The sequence below is a fragment of the Hyaena hyaena genome, unplaced genomic scaffold, assembly GCF_003009895.1.
Source record: "Hyaena hyaena isolate Hyena2069 unplaced genomic scaffold, ASM300989v1 scaffold_1978, whole genome shotgun sequence".
Classification (NCBI taxonomy): Eukaryota; Metazoa; Chordata; class Mammalia; order Carnivora; family Hyaenidae; genus Hyaena; species Hyaena hyaena.
The window spans coordinates 38,825-60,750 of record NW_024082612.1 but is presented as its reverse complement, the minus strand read 5'-3'; the positions used below and the strand labels follow the sequence as shown (position 1 = coordinate 60,750).

The 21,926-nt window shown below is 36.8% G+C and overlaps 1 protein-coding gene across 1 annotated transcript in view; it reads right to left on the bottom strand.

Annotated features, from left to right (window-relative positions):
- BICC1 (BicC family RNA binding protein 1) overlaps positions 1-14,950 on the bottom strand; it is a 40,859-nt gene extending 25,909 nt beyond the window's left edge. The window contains exons 1-12 of the mRNA XM_039225215.1: positions 14,923-14,950; positions 13,622-13,701; positions 11,780-11,938; positions 10,090-10,143; positions 9,456-9,650; positions 8,984-9,235; positions 6,745-6,876; positions 4,541-4,727; positions 2,589-2,750; positions 1,182-1,378; positions 921-1,053; positions 247-403 (exon numbers count right to left, since the gene is read on the bottom strand). Coding sequence (XP_039081146.1) covers positions 247-403; positions 921-1,053; positions 1,182-1,378; positions 2,589-2,750; positions 4,541-4,727; positions 6,745-6,876; positions 8,984-9,235; positions 9,456-9,650; positions 10,090-10,143; positions 11,780-11,938; positions 13,622-13,701; positions 14,923-14,950 — 1,736 coding nt within the window. The remainder of the gene's footprint in view (positions 1-246; positions 404-920; positions 1,054-1,181; positions 1,379-2,588; positions 2,751-4,540; positions 4,728-6,744; positions 6,877-8,983; positions 9,236-9,455; positions 9,651-10,089; positions 10,144-11,779; positions 11,939-13,621; positions 13,702-14,922) is intronic.
- Between the last annotated feature and the right edge of the window lie 6,976 nt (positions 14,951-21,926).

Genomic DNA, 21,926 nt, shown 5'->3' with positions numbered 1-21,926 from the left:
GAGAGAGAGAGAGAGAGAGACAGCGTGAGCAGGGAAGGGTCAGAGAGAGAGGGAGATACAGACTCTGAAACAGGCTCCAGGCTCTGAGCTGGCAGTCAGCACAGAGCCCGACGCGGGGCTCGAACCCACAAACCGCGAGATCATGACCTAAGTGAAAGTCGGACGCTTAACCGACTAAGCCACCCAGGCGCCCCAATTTTATTTTATTTCAAAGGATCATGGGATTTTAAAGATTAAAATACATACTGTAGGTGTGAGTTTTTTGTGCCCTGTAACAGTTCTACTGTCTGCCTCTTGGCACAGGAAACTTTGGAGGGACCCATCATTTGTTTCAGGTCACCCGCATTCCCAGAATGGGAAGGACTTCGAGGCATGCCTACTTCAACAAAAGCATCGTTACAACCTGCAGAAGGGATAAAATGAAAATACAAGTGTCATCTTACTAACAACAACCACTTGTGATGGAAACAGATCAGAACCCAACTCTAGGAAGACTCAGGCACACCAGCTTTCAACTGCAAAGAAGGTACCTTAAATTCAAGCTGTTTCAAATTTCACTCAAGATTATATCTGAAGAGAGACCTTCATAATTTTTAAAAGATTTCAGGGGCAAAAAGGTTATAAAAAAAAGAAAAACTCTACTTGGAAAAAAAATTATGTGTATACATTTAATAAATTGATGCTTCCCTCTTATGTAATTAATTTAGGAAGTAATGGGAAGTGATTCTTTCTGTGGGAAGTGTTTTTCAGTTTATCTTTTCCATGTTCTTTGGAATTTCATTCAAGATGTCTTTCTGCATCCTTGAGGCAGGATGAGTCATAACTGGTTAGCAAAACCAACTTGAAATCACTGCAGAGACTTTCTACAACCCCCTTTTATCCAAGTAACAGACCAGGCTGAAGTTCAGAAGGGAAGATACCTTCTGCAGGGTTTGACTTGGGAGATGCTTGCTCAGATCCAGTTGTTTGTCTAGATGGATCACTGTGATTCCCACTCAGTACTTTTTCTCCAAGTGATGAAGTGGATATTGCACCATATTTTATATTCGGAGACTAAAATAATAATAGAAAGTAACATACAGATATAGTCACAATTCTAAAATTCATTGCAGGTGAAAGTTTAAACATATTAGCAGTGGCTTATCTCTTAGAAACGGCAAAGCTCCAGCAAAGGACCTTACCTGTGCATGTCCATTTAAAGAAGCAGAGATTTTTTTGCCTTCTGACTGCATACTGTTGATATGGACATCAACAGGAGTCAAACCAGGAGGGGGAGACGGAGCTGTGTGCCCATAGGTGGGCACTCCAGACAACAAAATATTGGTTAATGTGGCTTGGGCAGTAGATGGAATCATAAGATGTGGTATAGCAGAAAAACCTATAATAACATTTTATGAAGACAGATATTAGACTGGAAAAAACTCAGATTCAACAAGTATTACTTTATTATTTTCAGTAAAAACAAAAGCCCCCTCGTTTGTTGCTATAAATTCAGAAGAGAATTCAATTCTGATACCTCCTCTGTAAATAGGTTTAACATTATTATAAAAACACAAAAGAATGCTGAAATAGAACAAGACTTTATACAGAATTTAATCAAAGCTATTCCTAGTACTGATGAGGAAATGAGCTAGATGTACGTAGCATGTCCATATGACTACCAAACACATCTGTCTGACTGGAACCTACATTTTTTTTTTTTTTAAATTATCAGGCCAGTGATCTTCCGGAGTCTTTGCCACTGTTTGCTGCGCATCATACTCGTCATGTCTGACGACTGGATTTTGTTTTTATGAAAAACTCACTGCTTTGTCATGCTTCATTTTAACTAATTTACACATTGGGGAATTTGTGTTTAGCTGCACTATGCTTTGAACCATAATTTTTCTCTAAGGAAACAGAGCCACTAGTGAATTTTATTTAAAAACTGATACCTAAGAATGCATGCCTTTTTAAAAAGTTTATTGTCAAGTTGGTTTCCATATAACACCCAGTGTTCATCCCCACAAGTGCCCTCCTCCATGCCCATGACCCCCCTTCCCTTCCCCCCACCCCCATCAGTCTTCAGTTTGTTCTCAGCATTCAAGAGTCTCTCATGGTTTGCCTCCCTCCCTCTCCCCCCATAATTTCCCCCCTTCTTCTCCCCTACGCCCCTCCATTAAGCTCCTCCTAATCCTCCTATACATGCAAACATATGGTATCTGTCCTCTGCCTGACTTATTTTGCTCAGCATAACACCCTCAAGGTCCATCCATGTTGCTACACATGGCCAGATTTCATTCTTTCTCATTGCCATGTAGTATTCCATGGTATAGATAAACCACATCTTCTTTATCCATTCATCAGTTGATGGACACTTAGGCTCTTTCCATGTTTTGGCTATTGTTGAGGGTGCTGCAATGAACATTGGGGTACATGTGCCCCTATGCATCAGCACTCCTGTGTCCCTTGGGTCGATTCCTAGCAGTGCTATTGCTGGGTCATAGGGGAGTTCTACTGTTAATTTTTTGAGGAACCTCCACATTGTTTTCCACAGGAGCTGCACCAGTTTACATGCATGCCTTTGATTGTACTTAAATGATACTCACCTGTGGCACTTGAAGTGTTAGCAAGTGGGGGTGCCCATAATGTGGGGCTGGGGGTGCCAGAACTTGGACTTTGCAAAGGACTGACTGAGCTATTAAGAGCATTCAAGAGTGAGTTTGGGGTTGTTGATGTGTTTAGAGATAAGGTGGTAGGCCCCAAAAGACCTGAAATAAATGAATGCAAAGTCAATATGCATAAATTCAAGACTTAAAAATACAGATGGCAGCAATATTACCACTTAGAATGCACAGATATAGTTGGATATTTTCCAAATATAAAGAACAGGTTACCTTCTTTCAAACATTCACATGAAATATTGCAATGAAACAACTCTGACACAGAACTCAGACTATCCACAAACAGATGCTGATCAGAAAATGAGAGATAGGTGTGTGCAAACCAGGCAAGCAGTCAGGGTCCCTGAGCACTGACGGCTGCTCTGAATTCATCTCAACTAGCCATGACAAATAAAACTCTGTTCAAGCGGAAGCTCATTTTTATGTCTCTGTGTAACTCACTGTTTTCGGTTTCCAAGCTAACTCTTTTCAAATCACCTGCAATTAGCAGAGGACAGGGGAATGTTCTCCTGCAGCAGAATAACTTCACTGGCCCATGTGTGGATAGGCTGAACCACTTGGAACAGTTTTCATTCTTATGTCAAAACACATACACAACTTCCCTGTGCTCCATCTCAACATGTATGAAAACTTTTCTCAGAAACAATTTTTGTTTGTTTCTTGCTTGTCGTAAGGATTTAATGTTTGATTTAAGTAGTGAAATTTCCCTTCAGGCATTTAAAATATATTCTGAAGTAAAATATGAAATTATATACAATTTTCCATGAATATTTAAAGTATTAGGTATTACTGGATAATTACAGACACGAAAACATTCTAAAAACTGAGTAACTGAACCTTTGTTGACTTTTTTTCTCTCTAGTACACGAAGAGCTCACATGCATGTATTATTATGACTGTCCAGGTCTCCAGTGGAAGGGACAACTTTGAGAGATTAGAGGCCAAAGGAAAAAGTCTGTCTTTACTGTAATGGTGTCTAGACAAGGATATTTGGAATCTTAATTACATTATAAACATATTATAATTTTAAAAGCATGAAATAGCCATTAGGAAAAAAATTTACAGAATGCTGAGAGTACTTTTTCTGTCTCAGATCAATACTGAATGAGGCAGAATGATTTTCTAGTTTTATTACATTCACTTTTTATATTAAGGCTACTGAAAAATGTGCAAGAAAGTAGTGAACCTAGCATAATTGCAACATGGCAATGAACTCTAGCCTGTAAGATGGGATTCCATAAATGAGGCAGTACCTCACTGCACTTTCTCAAAGAACTAAGGCACTGAGGGGATGATGCTCTTCCATCTTCTTTTTTTTTTCATCTTCTATTCTTTGCCTTAGATATAAATACAAGTCCATTTTTTCCTCTTAGTGGCCGCAGGCTAGATTTCCTCTGTATCTGGATGAGACAGTTCTGACCTCTGGGAGTGGGGGTTCTGCTCGCTTTCACCTCCCCCTCTCCCTACCCCTCATACAGATCTGCAATTACTTTTTGAAAAGCAAACTGGATAATCTTTACCTCTAGGGATGGATGGCAATATAGCAAATTCAAGAGAGAACAAACACATAAATTACAGTCAGCCTGCTCACTTCACTCTCATGGCATTCTTAATTTAAAAGAACAAACACAGCCACTGAAAATAAAACAGTTAGACCTTGATTATTTATGCCAAAATAAAAAGAATCTGAGTAACAAAAATCTATAGTCTAACAAAAAACCCAAAATGGATTGATGTGAGTTTGTTGCTTTTTCACTTGATCTTAGAGCCTAATGAGGAGGAAAGCCTTATAAAAGTAGCTCCAAAAGGTAGAAAGAAAGGGACTGGCTAAGCAATCCCCCAGTGACTGAGAAGTGCTATAATAATAAATTTTATACCTAGTCCAGTGAGTCCAAGGCCTGCTGAAGCTAAGATGTCCAGACTGGGACAGGACAGGCCCGCAGGGCACGATGCTGGGGATGGACTGGTTGCTATGGTAACCCCACTGCTTTCAAGTCCGAGGAGACATTTCCTTGCTTCATACATATTTAAGGCATTTCGCTCAACACTTTTCACAATCACAGACTATGAAAACACATAATGAGAAAGAAAAAGGTGACATGCAAGTAGTCTACAATGTATTGGGGAGGTGGGTGAGAAATGAATATGGTAATAAGGATTCCACTCAGGGTATCGATGTTCTTTTAAAATCAACTAAAAATTCTAACCACTTATTTCTTATGTTTACTCCTTTTGATAAAACCATAAAATGTTAGTTATATTTTATTGGGTATGTCCTGTGTGTCAGGCACTGTGATAGAAACTGCACATACATCTTAATGCCTGCCAGAAACCTTCCGGGAATTAATATTCATATTCAGTAAGGATACGGGACGTACCCACAGTCAGTATAGCTGTCAGGGGCAGCGAGAGGACTGGACCTCGGGTATTCCGCATCTACAGCCCATTCTCGTTACATTTTCTTGCCTTTCTTTACATTAAAGCTTTCTCCCCTTTGTCTCATCTTTACAAAACAAATCAAACTAGTCACTACATACAAACTGCATAATAAGTCACTTACATTTGACATTTATAGTCTACTAGTTAACTAACAGAACTTGAGGTACCACTATTCCTCACTGATGACATATCTATGGCAAAGCTTATGGTAAAATAAATTTCTAAACAATATATTTTTTTTCCTCAATGGACTCATCTAGAAAATTGGAAGTGTGAACTCAAGAGGGAGAGCCTCCAATGGGCAATAAAGAAAATTTGTGATTGAGAAAGCAGTTAATGCAGTAGTTAGCACTGAGGCCAGCTAGGCAGAATTAAATGGCCCTGGTATGCTACAAGGCTTTACGATTCTCACAGTGTGTTTTCCCCTGACCTGTGCTCATTTCTTACTAAACTCCAGGAATTCCTCTTGTGCTTGACCCTCTTTATAAAGTCTCTTCTATCTTTTGCTTTCAGTCCTGGTATCTATAGTGACTCCAGTCAACTCAAATTTTAGTTAAGCATGAAGCTTCAAATTACATAGAATGTATATCCTGTTCTATAACTTTAAACTCATTGTATTAAGCTCACTTAGAATCAATCCTATCTTTTCCTTTAAAGTTTCCTTTAGAATAAGGCATGATTGTTTTTAAATTAGACACTGAACACCATGTTATTTACATATATACAAAATTGTCCACTGTACATATTATACATATGCCATGATACACATAACAAGATTAACAGAAATTAAAGAATGCAAAGTATAACTGTTTGGTGTTTTACCTGCTTGAATAAAAAATATACATAAATGCTATCATTAGTACATGTTAAAAGAAGCAACTTGCTTCTGTTATTCCATGCCATTCTTGTCTTCTGACATCTAGCACAAAGGTCCCTTCAGGGTGTATAACTAGGTGTAAATACTGGGGGTGGAGGATATCAGTATTTTCAGTGTAATCTGATGGTCGCTATTGTTCCTCAAAGTGGCTGTGCCAATTTACACAACATTAACGTAGGATTATTCTCCTCCCTCACTTTCTCACTGGCATTCAATATCATCAGTTTTATTCCATTAAATTTTGACTATACATGTAATTATTGGAATTCTGCAACATCTGAACTGGAATACTTCATTATTTACTTTTGATCATCATTATTACTTTACTTTCTTAAAGAGAATGGACATCCATTCTTTAAATCTTCAGGGCCAGCAGACTGGCTCACAGAGTACGTAAACTAAATATTTTTGAATTGCACTGGGTATGTCCACATACACATGCACACTTAACACAATGTTTAGCTTTATCAACTCTCTGATAATTTGACAATGCTGAAAGTTACCAGACTGCAAATTAATAAAAACACATTTTCTCTTTTTTTCTAATATATATGTAAAAAATAACGGTCATTAAAAATGGACTCCAAAACCAACACATATTTAAAGAAAATGATGATCAATAATGAATGTCACAAATTTATGTATTCAAATAAATATCATATATAATGATATAGAATATTTAATTCCATATATATGCAAATATACATTTATATGAAAATAAAACTAGCTGGAATGTGGTTCTCTGGATATAGACTCTGAACCAACCTTGCTTGGTTGTTTCGGCTTTGGTTTAATACTGATGAAGACATCGAGCTGTTCCATCAGCTGAGCAATGAACTGTGGATCAACTTCAATTTCTTCCTTCATATCAAACATCAACACAAGAGGAAGACAACCCTATGAAATGTCACAATAGAGAGTGTAGAAGGTAAAAACATTACTCATTTAAACATCTGATAATTTAACGTCCTACAAATAATGTAATATTCTATGGGCTTAAAGAATAAACCCAAATATTAAAGCTAAATTACATACTTTCACAAAGTTTAGAAAACTTTTTTGTGCTTTTGCTCAAGATTTACAGTAGTGAATTTGTATTGTCTTCTGAACAAAATCTAAACATGTATCAGTATTTAACTTTTTAAAAATTTTTTAAAAAATGTTTTATTTATTTCTGAGAGAGACAGAGAGACAGCGCAAGCAGGGGAGGGTCAGAGAGAGAGGGAGATACAGAATCTGAAGCAGGCTCCAGGCTCTGAGCTAGCTGTCAGCACAGAGCCCGACATGGGGCTCGAACCTACGAACCACGAGATCATGACCTGAGACGAAGTCGGACGCTTAACGACTGAGCCCAAACATGTATCAGTATTTAAAGATGTCCACATTTTGGCCCTTTGCTTATGCAATCACAGGTCTATATGTCTCCCCATCTGCCCCTTCCTCCTGGTTAGACTAGCCTCTTGACTACTATTCAAACAGATGTTATACTTTGGTCTCAACTCACCAAAAGGCTTCTTCACCAACCAAAGTCCTACCTGTCTTCTGCTGCAGCTCCAACCTTATCTTCTTCCTGAGGTAAATTGCCACTACTGTTCCCTCTTTTAGCCTTCTCATTTCTTAGCACTGCACAGGTTAGCACTTGTTTCTTACTCTGAGCATTTCTTCCTGGCCCTGAATTTACTACACATAGGAACCACATACCATACTTTTACTGATTCCTCAGTACCAGCCCTCCCAGCACTAGCTGGGTTCTGTACAGAAGTATCAGGAAAAATAACAGCCAAATACACTGGAATTAAAGTGAAATTACTGTGTCTCATTTTCCTTGTGGATAAAGTGATTTTTATATTTAAAATATAGGTTAAAACCCTTTTAATTTATTTCTTTCTTCCTCACTTCTTTCAATATTGTACAATAATATATCTCATTGCACACATATTTTTGGCAGGTACAAAGCATGAATATGAACTCCTAAAAGTACAGAATGTCTGAAAAAGTTCACTTAAAATCATACTTAAAGAACTTAAAATTAAAAAAAAAAGAAAATTATGGAAAGTAATCATAATAATCTTTGGATACAAATATGCTACCTAACTAGTGATATATTAAAAGTAGCCTGGTAAACTAAGCTTGGCTAAAAAAATCATTCACAACAAAGTATTTATGTATTATAATGCTTAATGGTTATAACAAGTTCTTATTTGTCAGAGGAATGGAATCAACAAAAATTTGGATTTTCTCAAAGTTTCTCAGAAACGAATTCTGAGAGTTAATAACAGTAAAGATCACACCTGAAGCTTACTGATTCAAATGTCACTACAGGTAAAGTTCTTGAACAGATTACAATGGTGCTTTTAATAAGAATATTTGTGAGTCCACATTGTGTCAATCCATTTTGTTACTATGTATTAACCTACACACTGTGTTTTTAAATGACTATAGGAAGGACAGATATATAGCAAATTTTAAATTGCAAGCAGTATCAAATTATTATAACTGCTATTTTCTTCAATGCATTAATATTCAAATTTGTGGCTTAAATCCTATTTTTTAAATTGTATCAGATATTTTTGAAATGTTCAAATATTTCATGCCACTAAAATTTATGTCTTTGGGGGTAAAAAGTTATTTTTACTATTCTGTTTAAACAATACTTTTTTTTGTCAAACGCAAACTAATACTACATGTCAGATGAAAATAATCACCTTCTACAAAATACAGCCCATTATTTCACTGTATCCTCTTTTGTGTTTAGTTTAAGTTTAAAAAAAAAAAAATACTTCGAAGCAATTGCTCACCATACAATGAAATTCAGCCTGTGAGGTATTACATACCTTACTCTTATTTTATTTCCTTTTACCAACAAACTTCCTTATTTGACATGGCTTCTAAAATGTTTTCATAAATATCAGTAGTATGGCGTGTGCACCAACATATACTGTACTGAAAGAAGTAAATGAAGTAAAATAAAATGAAATAGTAACACTAATTTTAGTAAACCTACCATGAGATATTGCCTTGCAAGACAGACAGACTCAATGGTGCCCTGGAGGTAGACGGTGGATTTCTTTTGTGGATTACTAGGGTCAGGAAAGTGGATCTGAGCACCTGTTCTTTGCATGATATGTTTGATGTTGCTCCCGTTTCGACCCATCATAAAGAGATGATGTTGAGCTGCAATGTCTAGTTGTGTGCTCACAGGAATAGCTGATGCCAAGCTCCCAGCAAGATGTTCCAACAGCATGGCAGTTCCTTCCTAGGAGAAAAGGTGAGACATAATCCTATAAAATGACTGTCCACACACAAGGAAAGAATCTAGTGTACTTCTAATAGTTATGGAGAAATTCAATAAATCCTATAACCCATAATGCAATACAAGGAAAAATTCTAGAATACGAATTAGTCTAAAATCCTTTAAAAGTAAAACTTGCATAATTTGTACATTTAAACTATTCATAATTATCTCAAGTATTTACCTTTACAGCGCTGGTGTTATTCTGAGACCCTCGTACTATCACAGTAGCACCATACATTCGGGATCGCTGTTTAAATGACACTGAAATGTTGTACGTTTGTGATATGTGCTGAATCGAGGGGGAGTTAGGATCGGGAACTGGCTGAAGAATCCCAGCGATTGGTAACTCAAACATCAGCACCAAAGGAAGCAGCTCCTAAATGAAAGTATCAGAGCCCAAAGCAGACAGCTGAATCACTGCACGCTTAGTGATGTGCGTAACTTGCTCTTTTTTTCCTGAAGATGGAATTCTAAAACACAAATTGCTTTTATTATAGATATAAGCTTGGACTAGGTAAAGTTTCTCAAATGAAAGGAGTCTTTGTGAAACCTGAGAGCTTGTGACTTAAACTGCCTGTGGCATTCTTCCTTGGGTCTCTTTCTGATTATTTCAAAATCATCAGAGAAACTGAGTCAGGTACAAAATGGAATATCTCTTAGAAACATCTTCAATACATTAAAACAACTTTTGTCACTATTTCCTTCCTATTGAACAGATGATTTGGTTATAAATTGATACACTAAGGTATTTTTATTGCCTTGTGATGCAAATATTGCTGACACTGATTTACAGTATTAAAGTAATAAATAGTTACCCGAATTCTAACTCGGGCAGATTCTACTCCTGCTGGTTGTCCTGCTATAGATACCTGCAAAAATAAGAAAAATACAGTTAGGATTTATTTTGAGCCTACATCTGTTTTTCTCGCTATCTACACCCTTGTCACTCAAAGTGTCACCCAGGAAAAAAAGAATATTGCCATTATCTGGGAGCTTGTTAAAAATGAAGGGTCTCAGGCACCAACTCAGACCTGCTTAATCACAATTTGCATTCTAACAAGCTCCTCAGCTGATTTGTGTCAACTGATTTACATTAATCCCCTGACTTACCTAAAACCTCACAGTCCCCACAATGCCATCCTGGCCCCTTTATCATTTCTCTTATTTACTGTGTTTTCTACCTTTTGGTTAAACTCTGCATTCTGTATATCAACTCTGTACAATATATCAATATACAATGATACTTCTGCAGTAGGTACTCAAAATATTGAACTACTTCATGCTAGTTGGTAAAAAAAAAAAAAAAAAAAAAAACCCACAAAACTACTGTTTCAACATCACCTCCAGTTCTCTCCTGAGATCCCCTGAACTTTCCCATGAATCCATCAACCAAAGAATTAATCTTGGCATGAGAGAAAGAGTGTAGGGCTCCAGGACACTGCTCCTAATGGACCATGCTCCGTTCCATACCAACTGTCAAATGTTTTGAATGCTGCCCTTGCTTTCTATCTTCTTTATGTATGTGTCACTGTCACCATTAGTTCCCATAGAGAAAAGACTATCTTAGTCATCTTTGTGGCAGACAGTTTCTAGTATTGTGATTAGAGAGAAAACTTCTAAATAACACAGATAATGCCATCTCTTTTTCAAGTACTGAAAGTGCTTTGTATGGACAGGTAAGCTTTATTTGTTTTCAAACACAAGAACTAGAAAAAATGTGTATAAACTGAAGAGAAACCTAACTCCATCAATGTGAGGAAGTCGGGCACTCATGTATAGCCTCTTAGAAGGTGAGCTGGTGTACTCTGAAGAACCACGTGTGACACTACCAACAGAACCCCTGCAGTGAACAGGTGCTTGGACCAGGCAAGGCTGCAGGGCCTTTCCTAAGGTAATGGTCTCTGGGCCTTGCCTCAGGGACTTTAATTTTTGTTGCTGTCACATTTATGTTGCTCCCCTCTCTTCTACCAACCATTTAGAGATAAAGAGTTTATGGCCTACCTATAATTCCTCTCTTTAAAAAAGTAGAGCATCTTCAGTCTTCTTGGAAAGGTTCATACATCCTTTATTTTTACTTTTTCGTTGACACACAATGTTACATTAGTTTCAGGTGTACAGCATCAGTGATTTGACAAGCTTATACACTGCTCTGTGCCCACTATAGCTACCGTCTGTCACCATATACTGCTATTATATAACACCACTGGCTACATTTCCTATGCTGTGCCTTTTATTCTTATGACTTATTTATTCTATAACTGGAAGCCTGTACCTCCCACTCTCCTTCATCCATTTTGATCAACCCCCTACCCCCTCTCCTCTAGGAACCATCACTTTGTTCTCTGCATTTATAGGTCAAATTCTGCAGTTTGCTTATTCATTCATTTCTTAAGATTCACATATTAGTAAAAATAATATGGTATCTCCATGATTATATTTTTGCTTCATCTCCCAACAAAGATATGCATGTGGAAAATCAACAGTTCATGTGAAAAGACAAAGCACCTGGTTGCTTTTTTCTGCTTGGTTATTCCTGTTGGAATCTGGAAAGTGGATGTGGCATCCCGTTTCTTCCATTACTTTTTTAATATTGTTGCCACCTTTGCCGATTACATGAGAATGTTCTGTATGTGAAACATCCATCTTCAAGGTGACTCGATTGCTCTATATGGAAATAACGTATTATTTCTTGATGCATGCAAAAGGAAGGAACAACTCCTTAAAACACGTTTTCTCCAAAGCGACAGTACTAAAAAAAAGAAGTGACCTGGTGGGAAATCTTACAGATTTATTGGTATCATATTCATCTATAAATGTACAATTTCTATCTATTTCTCTTTGGCTATGAAAAAGAAATTCTCATTTTAAGACAAATCTGTCAGAATAAATCAAAAGATACACTCTTCATCAGGACATTTTTTTGGAAACCAGCATTTAAATAAAGTCAGGTAAATTACAAATAAATTACTCATCTCACGTTTTTTCTTTAACAGACATTATTCATGAAGTATTTAATTCAAATAACTAAAAACAGATGAAAACAATTGCAAGCAATATATGTATGCTAGTAGTACTGTTGAACTGTGACAGAAAATAATAAAAATAAAGCTGAAAACTAAAAAGGTACTATAAGCACTATTTTTACAAGCAGTCTATTACTATAGGTCAAACTACAGAGCAGATCTACTATTCTCACTAGGAGGAAGAAGAGAGTGGAAGGGAAAACAAAGCATAGATCTCTAGCAGTAACACGACTTCCATAAACCAGAGAGATTAGTTATAGTAAAGCAAAATGTAAAATTCTAAGACATAATGAATAATTGCGGTCATGTTAGAATCTATGTATTTAATTTTGGGAAATTCAGTTATTGTACAATTATAAAGACATGAAATATTTTCTCATTTATAAGACTGATATTGAAATTCTTCAGTCCTCAGAAAGTAAAATTAAAAAGTCAAAATACAACAAGATGTTAAAAATATCAACAGTTTTTACATCTTCTTAATTCTTAGATTTAAAACATATCCATTAAATACTTTGATCTTTAAACTTAGTTCTTCCTTTAGTTTAACATTTGAAATGCAGGAAAAAGATATTCTTTTTTGGGAAAAAATTTAGAATATCCAATAATTATAAGGTAAATAATTCCAAAAATTAAAAAGAAGAAAAGGGAAAAAAAATGGAAGAGATGAGAAACCATTTTAATGAAATACGAGATGGCAAAACACAGTGGTAAGAACCAGTTTGGATTTAAATGCTACCTCTCCATTTAATAGCTACTGGATTCTGGGAAATTTCCCTAATATCTAAACAAATCAGTATTTGTAAAATGCTTAGTAAGTGCCTCCTATATACTAAGTGACTTAGAAATGTTTACTAGAATAAATTCTCACAAGTGAGTATATATTTTTACACATCTAAATTTCCCTATTATCTCTCTATACCTATACATGCAGAAAGAGAAAGAACTTACAAGAGAAACTGTTAGGTTTCATGCCATCACACACAACTACACAGAAGATCATTTTGCCATCATAAAGGCAATATGCTAATTCTTCCAAACTTCATTACTTGCCCCACACTAATCAGGGTCAATGTCGATTTCTAAAGATGGCATACACATACATATATATGTATATATAATTACTCAATTACCCAACATGATAGAACCCATTCAAATTTTAAACAGAATTTTACATCCATTGTAGAATCACACATGCTTATTTTAAAACCCACCATTACTTTCTCCTGGTTTTTCTTCTCCAAATGGTTCTTTTCATAACAGCATGAAGTAGCCCTTGCAGAGACAAGGTTCTGACATCTGAGTGTCCTTAACATTCACTTACTTTTGTGTCTAAGACAGACATGATCATTTCCTTGGCCTCCTTAACATCTTCTTTCTTTCCAGAAACCTTAATATGGGGATCTATAAGAAATCAAAAACAAAGGGCTCAGGTGAAACCCCCAAACTCATTGTTTTAAAATTGATGTTACAATATATTAAAATAGATTCCATAAGAAATTCAATATTTGATTCATTCTAGGTATGTTAACACTGCAATTAAAACAGGAATATGGGAAATTTCCAAGTTGTATATTTATCTATGTGGTCTTTTCCTTCTGAAAACAGGCCAAACCATTTAACTGCAAAGTAAGTTTATAATTTATAAGTTTATAATTATTTTTTAAACAAGAATCTATAAATTCAATTTGTGACTACATTCTTGCTATAGTCCAAGCCCTTATCTAAGGCTTTAGATGCATGAGCTCATTTAATCCATGAGTTCATTTAATCACAGCTCTTTGAGATTATTTCCAGCGGAAACTAAGGCACAGAATAGGTTAGTATCTTGCCCTAGAAAACCACTCAAAAGGCTCATTCATTATCATCTAATGTCTTCTAACTGTGGATCCAGACTTTAAACCATGTGATAATCTAAGTCAGAAGGTATCTTTACAGGTCAAGGTTAATAGAATAAAAAAATCTTTACTCAGGAATACTTAATATTTATTCAGAATTACTGTTAAATGGCTAATATATACTACATGTATTATTTATTACTGCCACAGAACATTATAAAGGAAAACATTTATTCATTCAGCAAATATTTTCTGTACCAGGCATGGCACTATTCTAGGGGTTGGGGAATATATTAGTGAAGAAAAAGACCCTTGTCCACATGGAGCTGACAGTCTCGTACAAGGAGACAAAACTGAATCAAATAAACAAATTATCTAGCATATTAGAACATAACTGTTATGAACAGGAGAACAAGACAAAAGCATGAGGAGTACCAGCTATGAGAAGGGGGTGAGGGCATATAGTCTGATTCAGAAAGTGAGGTCTGAGTAAAAGCTTTAAGGAGATGAGACAGCTGGCCAAGCTAGAATCTTCAGAAGGGATACTCTTCAGCTAAAACTCTCGGGTGAAGATGTGTCTTCTCTCTTTTGTCAGGTTGTGTCTCTGCCACAATAGGGTGCTCTATTACCTCATGGGTCAGCCTGACAGAGACCAAGACCATTTTGGGGTAAGTCAGAAGTTCCATGCCATTAGCCTTATGATAGTGATATCACTAAAGTGATAAAGGTGAATAACAGAGCATCATCATCACCATTATTAGTGATGCCAATCTTACTGACTGCCTACGGCACACCACCTTCTCCGTGGAGTCCATCCTGCACTGAACTATACCTCAGATCAGCAACAGGGTCAGGAAATGTGAGCTGAGCATTTTTTACAATTAACAAACAGTTCCAACTGACTCCTTCTAAACCATTGATTCTCTTGGATAAGAAAAGAGAATCACCTGGTGGGAATTTTATCAAACTACACATACTTCCCTGGTATTGTGACTTACCCATCCTCATCCAACATTCCATTTGAAAACCAATGCCATGATAAGCATGTCACATTCTCAAGGTAAAAATGAGCAACTGAAGGATGAATGGATGGATGGATGGATGGATGGAAGGAAGGAAGGAAGGAAGGAAGGAAGGAAGGAAGGAAGGAAGGAAGAAGGAAGGGGGGAAGGGAGGGTGGGTGGAAGGGAGTGAGGGAGAGACGCACGGATGGGAGAGATGAGAAGGAGGGAGGAAACCCTGCTCTAAAGCTGCTGGTCTTAGGACCAGGACAGAACAATCATAGTTAACAACAGTGCACCACCAAGCTTCAGAGCTCAGGAATGAATCTGGCTTCCTGGGGAGACATTCCAGCAACTATATTTGAGTCAAAGCCATCACCTCCAGACCCCCACCCTCTCCCCAGACAGTCTCCTGGGAGCTGCCCTTGGGTTTAGACTCTTCTCCTTAACCCATTCTTTAATCCTTCCTCTGATACTTGTATGTGTCAGGGACACTGTAAAGATGAAAGATCTTGCAACTGGTTTAATGTATCAAGTATTGTAAGGTGAGAGGCCTAAAAGTAGGGCAAAATGAATGTCCAACAACATCAAGTTGGTATGGCATTGTGTCCACACTGCTTGTTCCTTAGTGCATCCTAACAAACCACTTGTTCTTTGCAAGATTCTCACCAAGTTTAACATACTAATATAAACAAAGCATTTTCTTCAGTTATTTTTATTATATCCATTATAACTCGTCTCGGCAGTATTTATATTCCAAGCTGTCTACATTCAAAATTTTGATCCCAGCTATCTTTGACTTTGGTTTCAATTACTGTAGGCAGACTCTGAAGTTATTCTCTACTGAAAATGCTTATTACTGGGGGATTAGAAGCTGGTGCTCCTCAAACATACCTAATCACATCTAATTGTAGCACTTGCTAAAATATACATTCCTGGGTCTCCAGGATCCAGTAACTGGCATTTTGTTTGTTTTCCAAGTCATTCTTCAATCAAATATAGGACACAGCAGATGAAACCACATAAAAAATATAATTGTAGTGTCTTATGTATCAGCCAAGTATATATAATGTAAAATGGTTCTACGGGAGAAAACGTATTTTCTTACAAATAAATTAATAGTTGAGTACTGAGTGGTATGCTAATCTGAAAACCTTTACATGTTGGCTAATCACATTAAAATCCCTATGCATCTCCAGGTGGACAGGGAGCCTCAGATCCAATTTATGAAAGAATTTGGTTTCCACCATTTCTGTATCAACAAAACAATAAGCAAAATAAAAAGCTAAATCCTCAATAGAAAATACATTTTATTTCAAAGTGAAAGAGCACCATCTAGTGACCAAAAACATAAATTATCAATAGACACAGAGCTACACACACAACACATAGTCACCAACAGGTAACATCAAATTGTATCCAGGACCCAAACTGGCACTTGTTTGGAAAATGTTCTTTAAATAATCAAGTCTCATAAGTACAGAGAAAATTAACATGACAAAATTCTGGTTTAGACTGCTAATGTGCCAATAATAGTGTCTTCATTCCCTCCTTTGCCCCTGCTTAAAAGATAGCTATAGGATGTGAGCTCTGATTCCAGGCTGAACTTAACATGCTTATTTTAAATCCCCAAATCCAGTTTTCCACTTTCAGCAAATGTTCCATTTCAAAGTTTAAATGTGTCCTACATGGGACTGAGGTTTTATTCAGACCCATTCTGGAAATACTTGATGGAGAAAAGTCAAAGGATTAACTATATTAATAAACATAAAAGTAAAGCCCAGCTATAAAGACTGTTGAAAGATGGTACAGTAATAGGGAATAATCCCTCAAAATAATTGCTTTGAAGGATGACACCAATTTGGGCATGGACATTTTAAGATATTTGCTCTAAAAATAATATTCATTGCTTTATAATCAACCCTCAAGTGCTCTAAATATAAGGATTGTCTTAATTGGTTTTATAACTTCCATGGTGCCAGGCAAATAGTAGATAATGAGTAAAAAAGTAGGTGAATGGACTGACGGTGCCCCTATTTTTTGGAAATGGCTATCTATACAGAGGAAGGAGATGGAAACTGATGGGAAGGGCCTAAACTTCATATCTAAGGTGATCATATGTCCTGCACTTCCTCAGTTTTGACTTCAAATATTTTGATCTCAGTACCTCTACAGAAATATAGAGAACTGTCAGATGTCCTTCTGGATTTTTGATTTTTAGATTCCTGTCCCATCAATCTGTTCACCTCTCTGTGGTGAAACCTTATGGAAGACAGGAAAACCAGATGGTGATCCAATCTTCAATAGGTTATATGAAGCTGTACAAACATGGAATGGGTATTTTATATGTGCATACTGCAAAAGAGGTAAACCTTTAAGCAGAAAGGTTTTTTTTTTTTTTTAATGTTTTATTTATTTCTGAGAGAGAGCGAGCACGTGAGCAGGGGAGGGTCAGAAAGAGAGGGAGGTACAGAATCTGAAACAGGCTCCAGGCTCTGAGCTAGCTGTCAGCACAGACCCCAACGCGGGGCTTGAACCCACAAACCGTGAGATCATGACCTGAGCCGAAGTCGGACGCTTAATTGACTGAGCCACCCAGGCGCCCCGAACAGAAAGGTTTTTATGACTTCTGTGTGGAAATTCATAAGGAGTTGATAAGGCAACAAAGTTCTTATAAGAATACTTGCTAAAAACCATATTTTCAGTAAAGATAAATATTTAAAAGAGCTGGGATGTTATATGTACTTAACTGAAGTTTAGTAATGTGTTTTTTAAATTTTTTAATGTTTATTTTTTTATTTTTTTATTTTTTTTTTAATATTTTTATTTATTTCTAGGAGAGAGAGAAACAGCGTGAGCAGGGGAGGGTCAGAGAGAGAGGGAGTCACAGACTGAAACAGGCTCCAGGCTCTGAGCTGGCAGTCAGCACAGAGCCCGACGCGGGGCTCGAACCCACGAACCGCGAGATCATGACCTAAGCGAAAGTCGGACGCTTAACCGACTAAGCCACCCAGGCGCCCCTTAATGTTTATTTTTGAGAGAGAGACAGAGCACGAGTGGGGAAGAGGCAGAGAGAGAGGGAGACACAGAATCTGAAACAGGCTCCCGGCTTGGAGCTGTCAGCACTGAGCCTGATGTGGGGCTCAAATTCATAACAGCAAGATCATGACCGAGGTTGAAGTTGGATGCTTAACCAACTGAGCCACTCAGGTGCCCCTAGTAATGGTTTTAAAAGATTATTTATTGGTACTCTGGTTTTACTCTTTGGTTTCCCATCCTTGGAACCGTTCTCATTCCTGAAAACATTAGTGAAATTTTTATGGCCTTCTACTTCTCTCAAGTTTTTAAACTTCCTTTCCATTTCATTCTTGTCCCAGAGCAAAATCTATAGAAAAGACTCATGTCAGCCATTTTCATTATAGTTACTAAGCTACAGAAATGGGTTATTGACATATGATGGATTTAAGCCATCACTGTTTCACCAATGATTTGTTTGTAGCTACTTTCCTGTCTCTGTGATTGAGTGCAGTTGAGAAAAGATTCAACACCAAAAATTCAAGGCAATGCTTTCATTTCTCAGCATGTTCTCTTGAAGAGACAAAACAACAAAAAAATCCCATATTTAACTAACCTGTCTCCTTCCACCCAAAACATCCAAAATAAAAGATCATATTAGAGTCATTTGTTTATGAAGAAAAGTTCCAGATCATGGCCCGAAATCAAAATGGCTTTGGTACATTTTATGCATGTATATCAAAATGTTAAACTGCCCTCAAATCCATAAGAGACCAGTGGACAGAGTTCAATTTACCTTTTTAATAAAGTTTATTTATTTTTGAGAGGGAGAGACAGAGCATGAGTAGGGGAGAAGCAGAGAGAGGGAGATACTAAATCCAAAGCAGGCTCCAGGCTCTGAACCGTCAGCACAGAACCCAATGTGGGACTCAAACCCATGAGCTGTGAGATCATGACCTAAGCCAAAGTCAGATGCTTAACCGACTAAGCCACTCAGGTGCCCCAGAATTCACTTTATTTTTGTCTGGGAGCCCTCTTCACTTTTATTTCAAGTTCTTTCTTTAAAACTGTCTAAAAAGAAGGGCACTGGCTGGGGCTGGATCCACTAACAGTGTCAGGAGTGCTCAGTGTTGACAGAGAGGTATCTCTACCTTTCTCCAAAATTCCCCAAAACACTGGGAATATATCCACAGCTAGAAAGTAGTTCTAAAGTAGTAATGGGCAATTTTTTTTTCTATAAGTAAGACTGTGATCGCAGGGTAAGGATTTTATCAAACAGCCAATATAAACCAAAACTCAGAAAAAGCCCTTGATATTTCATGGGTACTGGTTGACTTGAATTACATAGGGAAATGCTGTAAAAGCCAGCAGATATCATGCAGGATGTATTAACATTTTTAATGACTGACTCTGCAATAAATTCCTTTTACATTGTGTGGAAAATACGTAGACTCCACATTTATGATAAGTTCTGAATTCTAAGCAAGTCATAAACAAGATCTGTTACCTTGAAAAAGTCACTGAATCTCTGGAGTTGAGTTTCCTCAATGAGGGAGTTTAGTCAGAACATCATTATACTTTCAAATAAATCTAAATGTCTTCAGTGTAAAGCAGTACTGTAACATTCTTCAATAAAACTAACTTCATAAACAACTTTGTTTTCCAAGTTTTTGGTATTTCATGATAAGCAGCTTATTCAAGACATCACAATGTAAACGTTTCCAAGAGCCTTAAACTGTAGGCAGTAAACACAAATGTGTGAAATAGTAATCTGCCATGATCCATGACCGGCTTCAGAGTGGCAGCTTGGGCTTTCCTCTTTTTCTGCAAACTCTAAGAATGCAATTAATTCTGCATCAATATAGGTGAAATTCGGTGTTTACCCCACTGAAATTTCCTGAATAAAGTGCTTGTAAGCACCAAACAAATGCAGTGAAAATCCCTTATGGAGATGAGAGTTTACTTCAAACCCTATCTGAGCCTTGTCACAATCCAAAACTAGATACCACCCAATTCATGTGCTACTTTGATCACTTTTCTTTTAAGTTGGCAAATCACTGCTGATCAGCAAAAGTGAATTCAACTCACAGTCATGGGGCCACAGCCCACATTTTTCTGTGAAATAAAAGTTTCCTTCTGAGCTCTTGAGAAACAGACTTTCCTTTTTTAAAACAACGTTATAACAGGTCAAATAACATACCAATATCACATTTTTAAGTGAAGATATACTTTATCAACAGATAGAGAAAACCTGAACTGACTCATTCAGTCTGACTGGAAATTATTTTAAAGGAATGAAACAGAATGACAGGAAGTCAACACACTTTGAACTAATTTTGAAGCCAGTAATACAGACTCCAGAGTCTTTCAAGGAATGCTCTTTATGACAAGAATTCTCATAAACTGAGTTAGAATAAAAAAGCAAAGAGCATATTTGGAGAATAGGCAGAAGAAATGAAGTTTTAAGAATTTAAGGGAAAGTGGGGGCAAGCACCTATAACACATCAGATATTACAACTGGGATCAAGAAAAAAACAAATCTACCTGTTGTAGGCATTCTCCAAACTATGTTGCTTTAGAATAAGGCATAAAATGATTCTTATTTATCTTATTTTAAAACAGAAAAAAAATCAATCTCTTTCCTACTCAATTACAACAGAAGGGGAATGAGGAGAGAGAGAAGTACAAAAGTAAATGTATGTCAAAATAAAAACCTAGTTTCCATGAGAAAAATATTTCCACTGGTATCCACAATCAGCCCCAGGATAACTTCCTATCAAAATTCCATATGGCAGAACAAAACTTAATATTCAACAGAGGAAGCATATTCTCTTTTTTTAATGTTTATTATTTTTGAGAGAGAAAGATGAGGGGGAGGGAGGTAGAGAGAGAAGGTGAGAGAGAGGATCCCAAGCAGGTTCAGCACTATCAGTGCAGAGCCAGATGTGAGGCTTGAATTCACAAACTGTAAGATCATGACCTGAGCCTAAATCAAGAGTGGGATGCTTAACCAACTGAGCCACCACCCAGGCACTCCAGAGAAAGTGTATTCTTGACATGATAGTTCAACTATTTGGCAATAACTGGGGATGAGGTGCCATCAACACTATGGTAATGGCACTTTTAGGCAGGTTCTTGCTAAATGAAAGCATGCATTCACATGCCAAGACTATGGATCCTTTATCAACTAGGTAGAAAAGAGTTATTAGCCAGAGAAAATTCACAGTTAGCTAGAAGATATACAAGAACTTTTGCTAATGGAATGCCAACATCTCCAATATAATCAGCATTAAAAGCATTCAAAATACAGTGACAATACACTCTTCTAATTGTTCTCTGTTGTTTCAACTTTAGGAGAAAATACGGCATGAGAGAGGGAAGAAGTAAAGTAGGCACCTGCCTCTTTCTCTGTTTAAGATCCCTATATGCCTTATCAAAACTAGTATGTAGTTAGAAACAAGTTATATGGACTCAGCAAAAACCTAGAAATAATTTCAGAGAAGAACAAAATGCAAAGTATAAAGCAATATCAAGGCATAATAGGTGAAATAATCAAGAACAGATAGATTTAAGAAGTGTGAGAATTAGGAAAGAGTAAACTACCTTATCTTACAAACCACTTTATCTTATGCAGTGTAAAGTAAACTCCAAGCATAACTGCAGAGTTGCTTTTCAGGCATAAAGAGGACAGGAAAAATCCAAAGCACAAAAGAAATCTAGCTCTGGAACATTGAGTATGGAAAAAGAAAGCTAAAAACAAAATCTAACTCAGTTA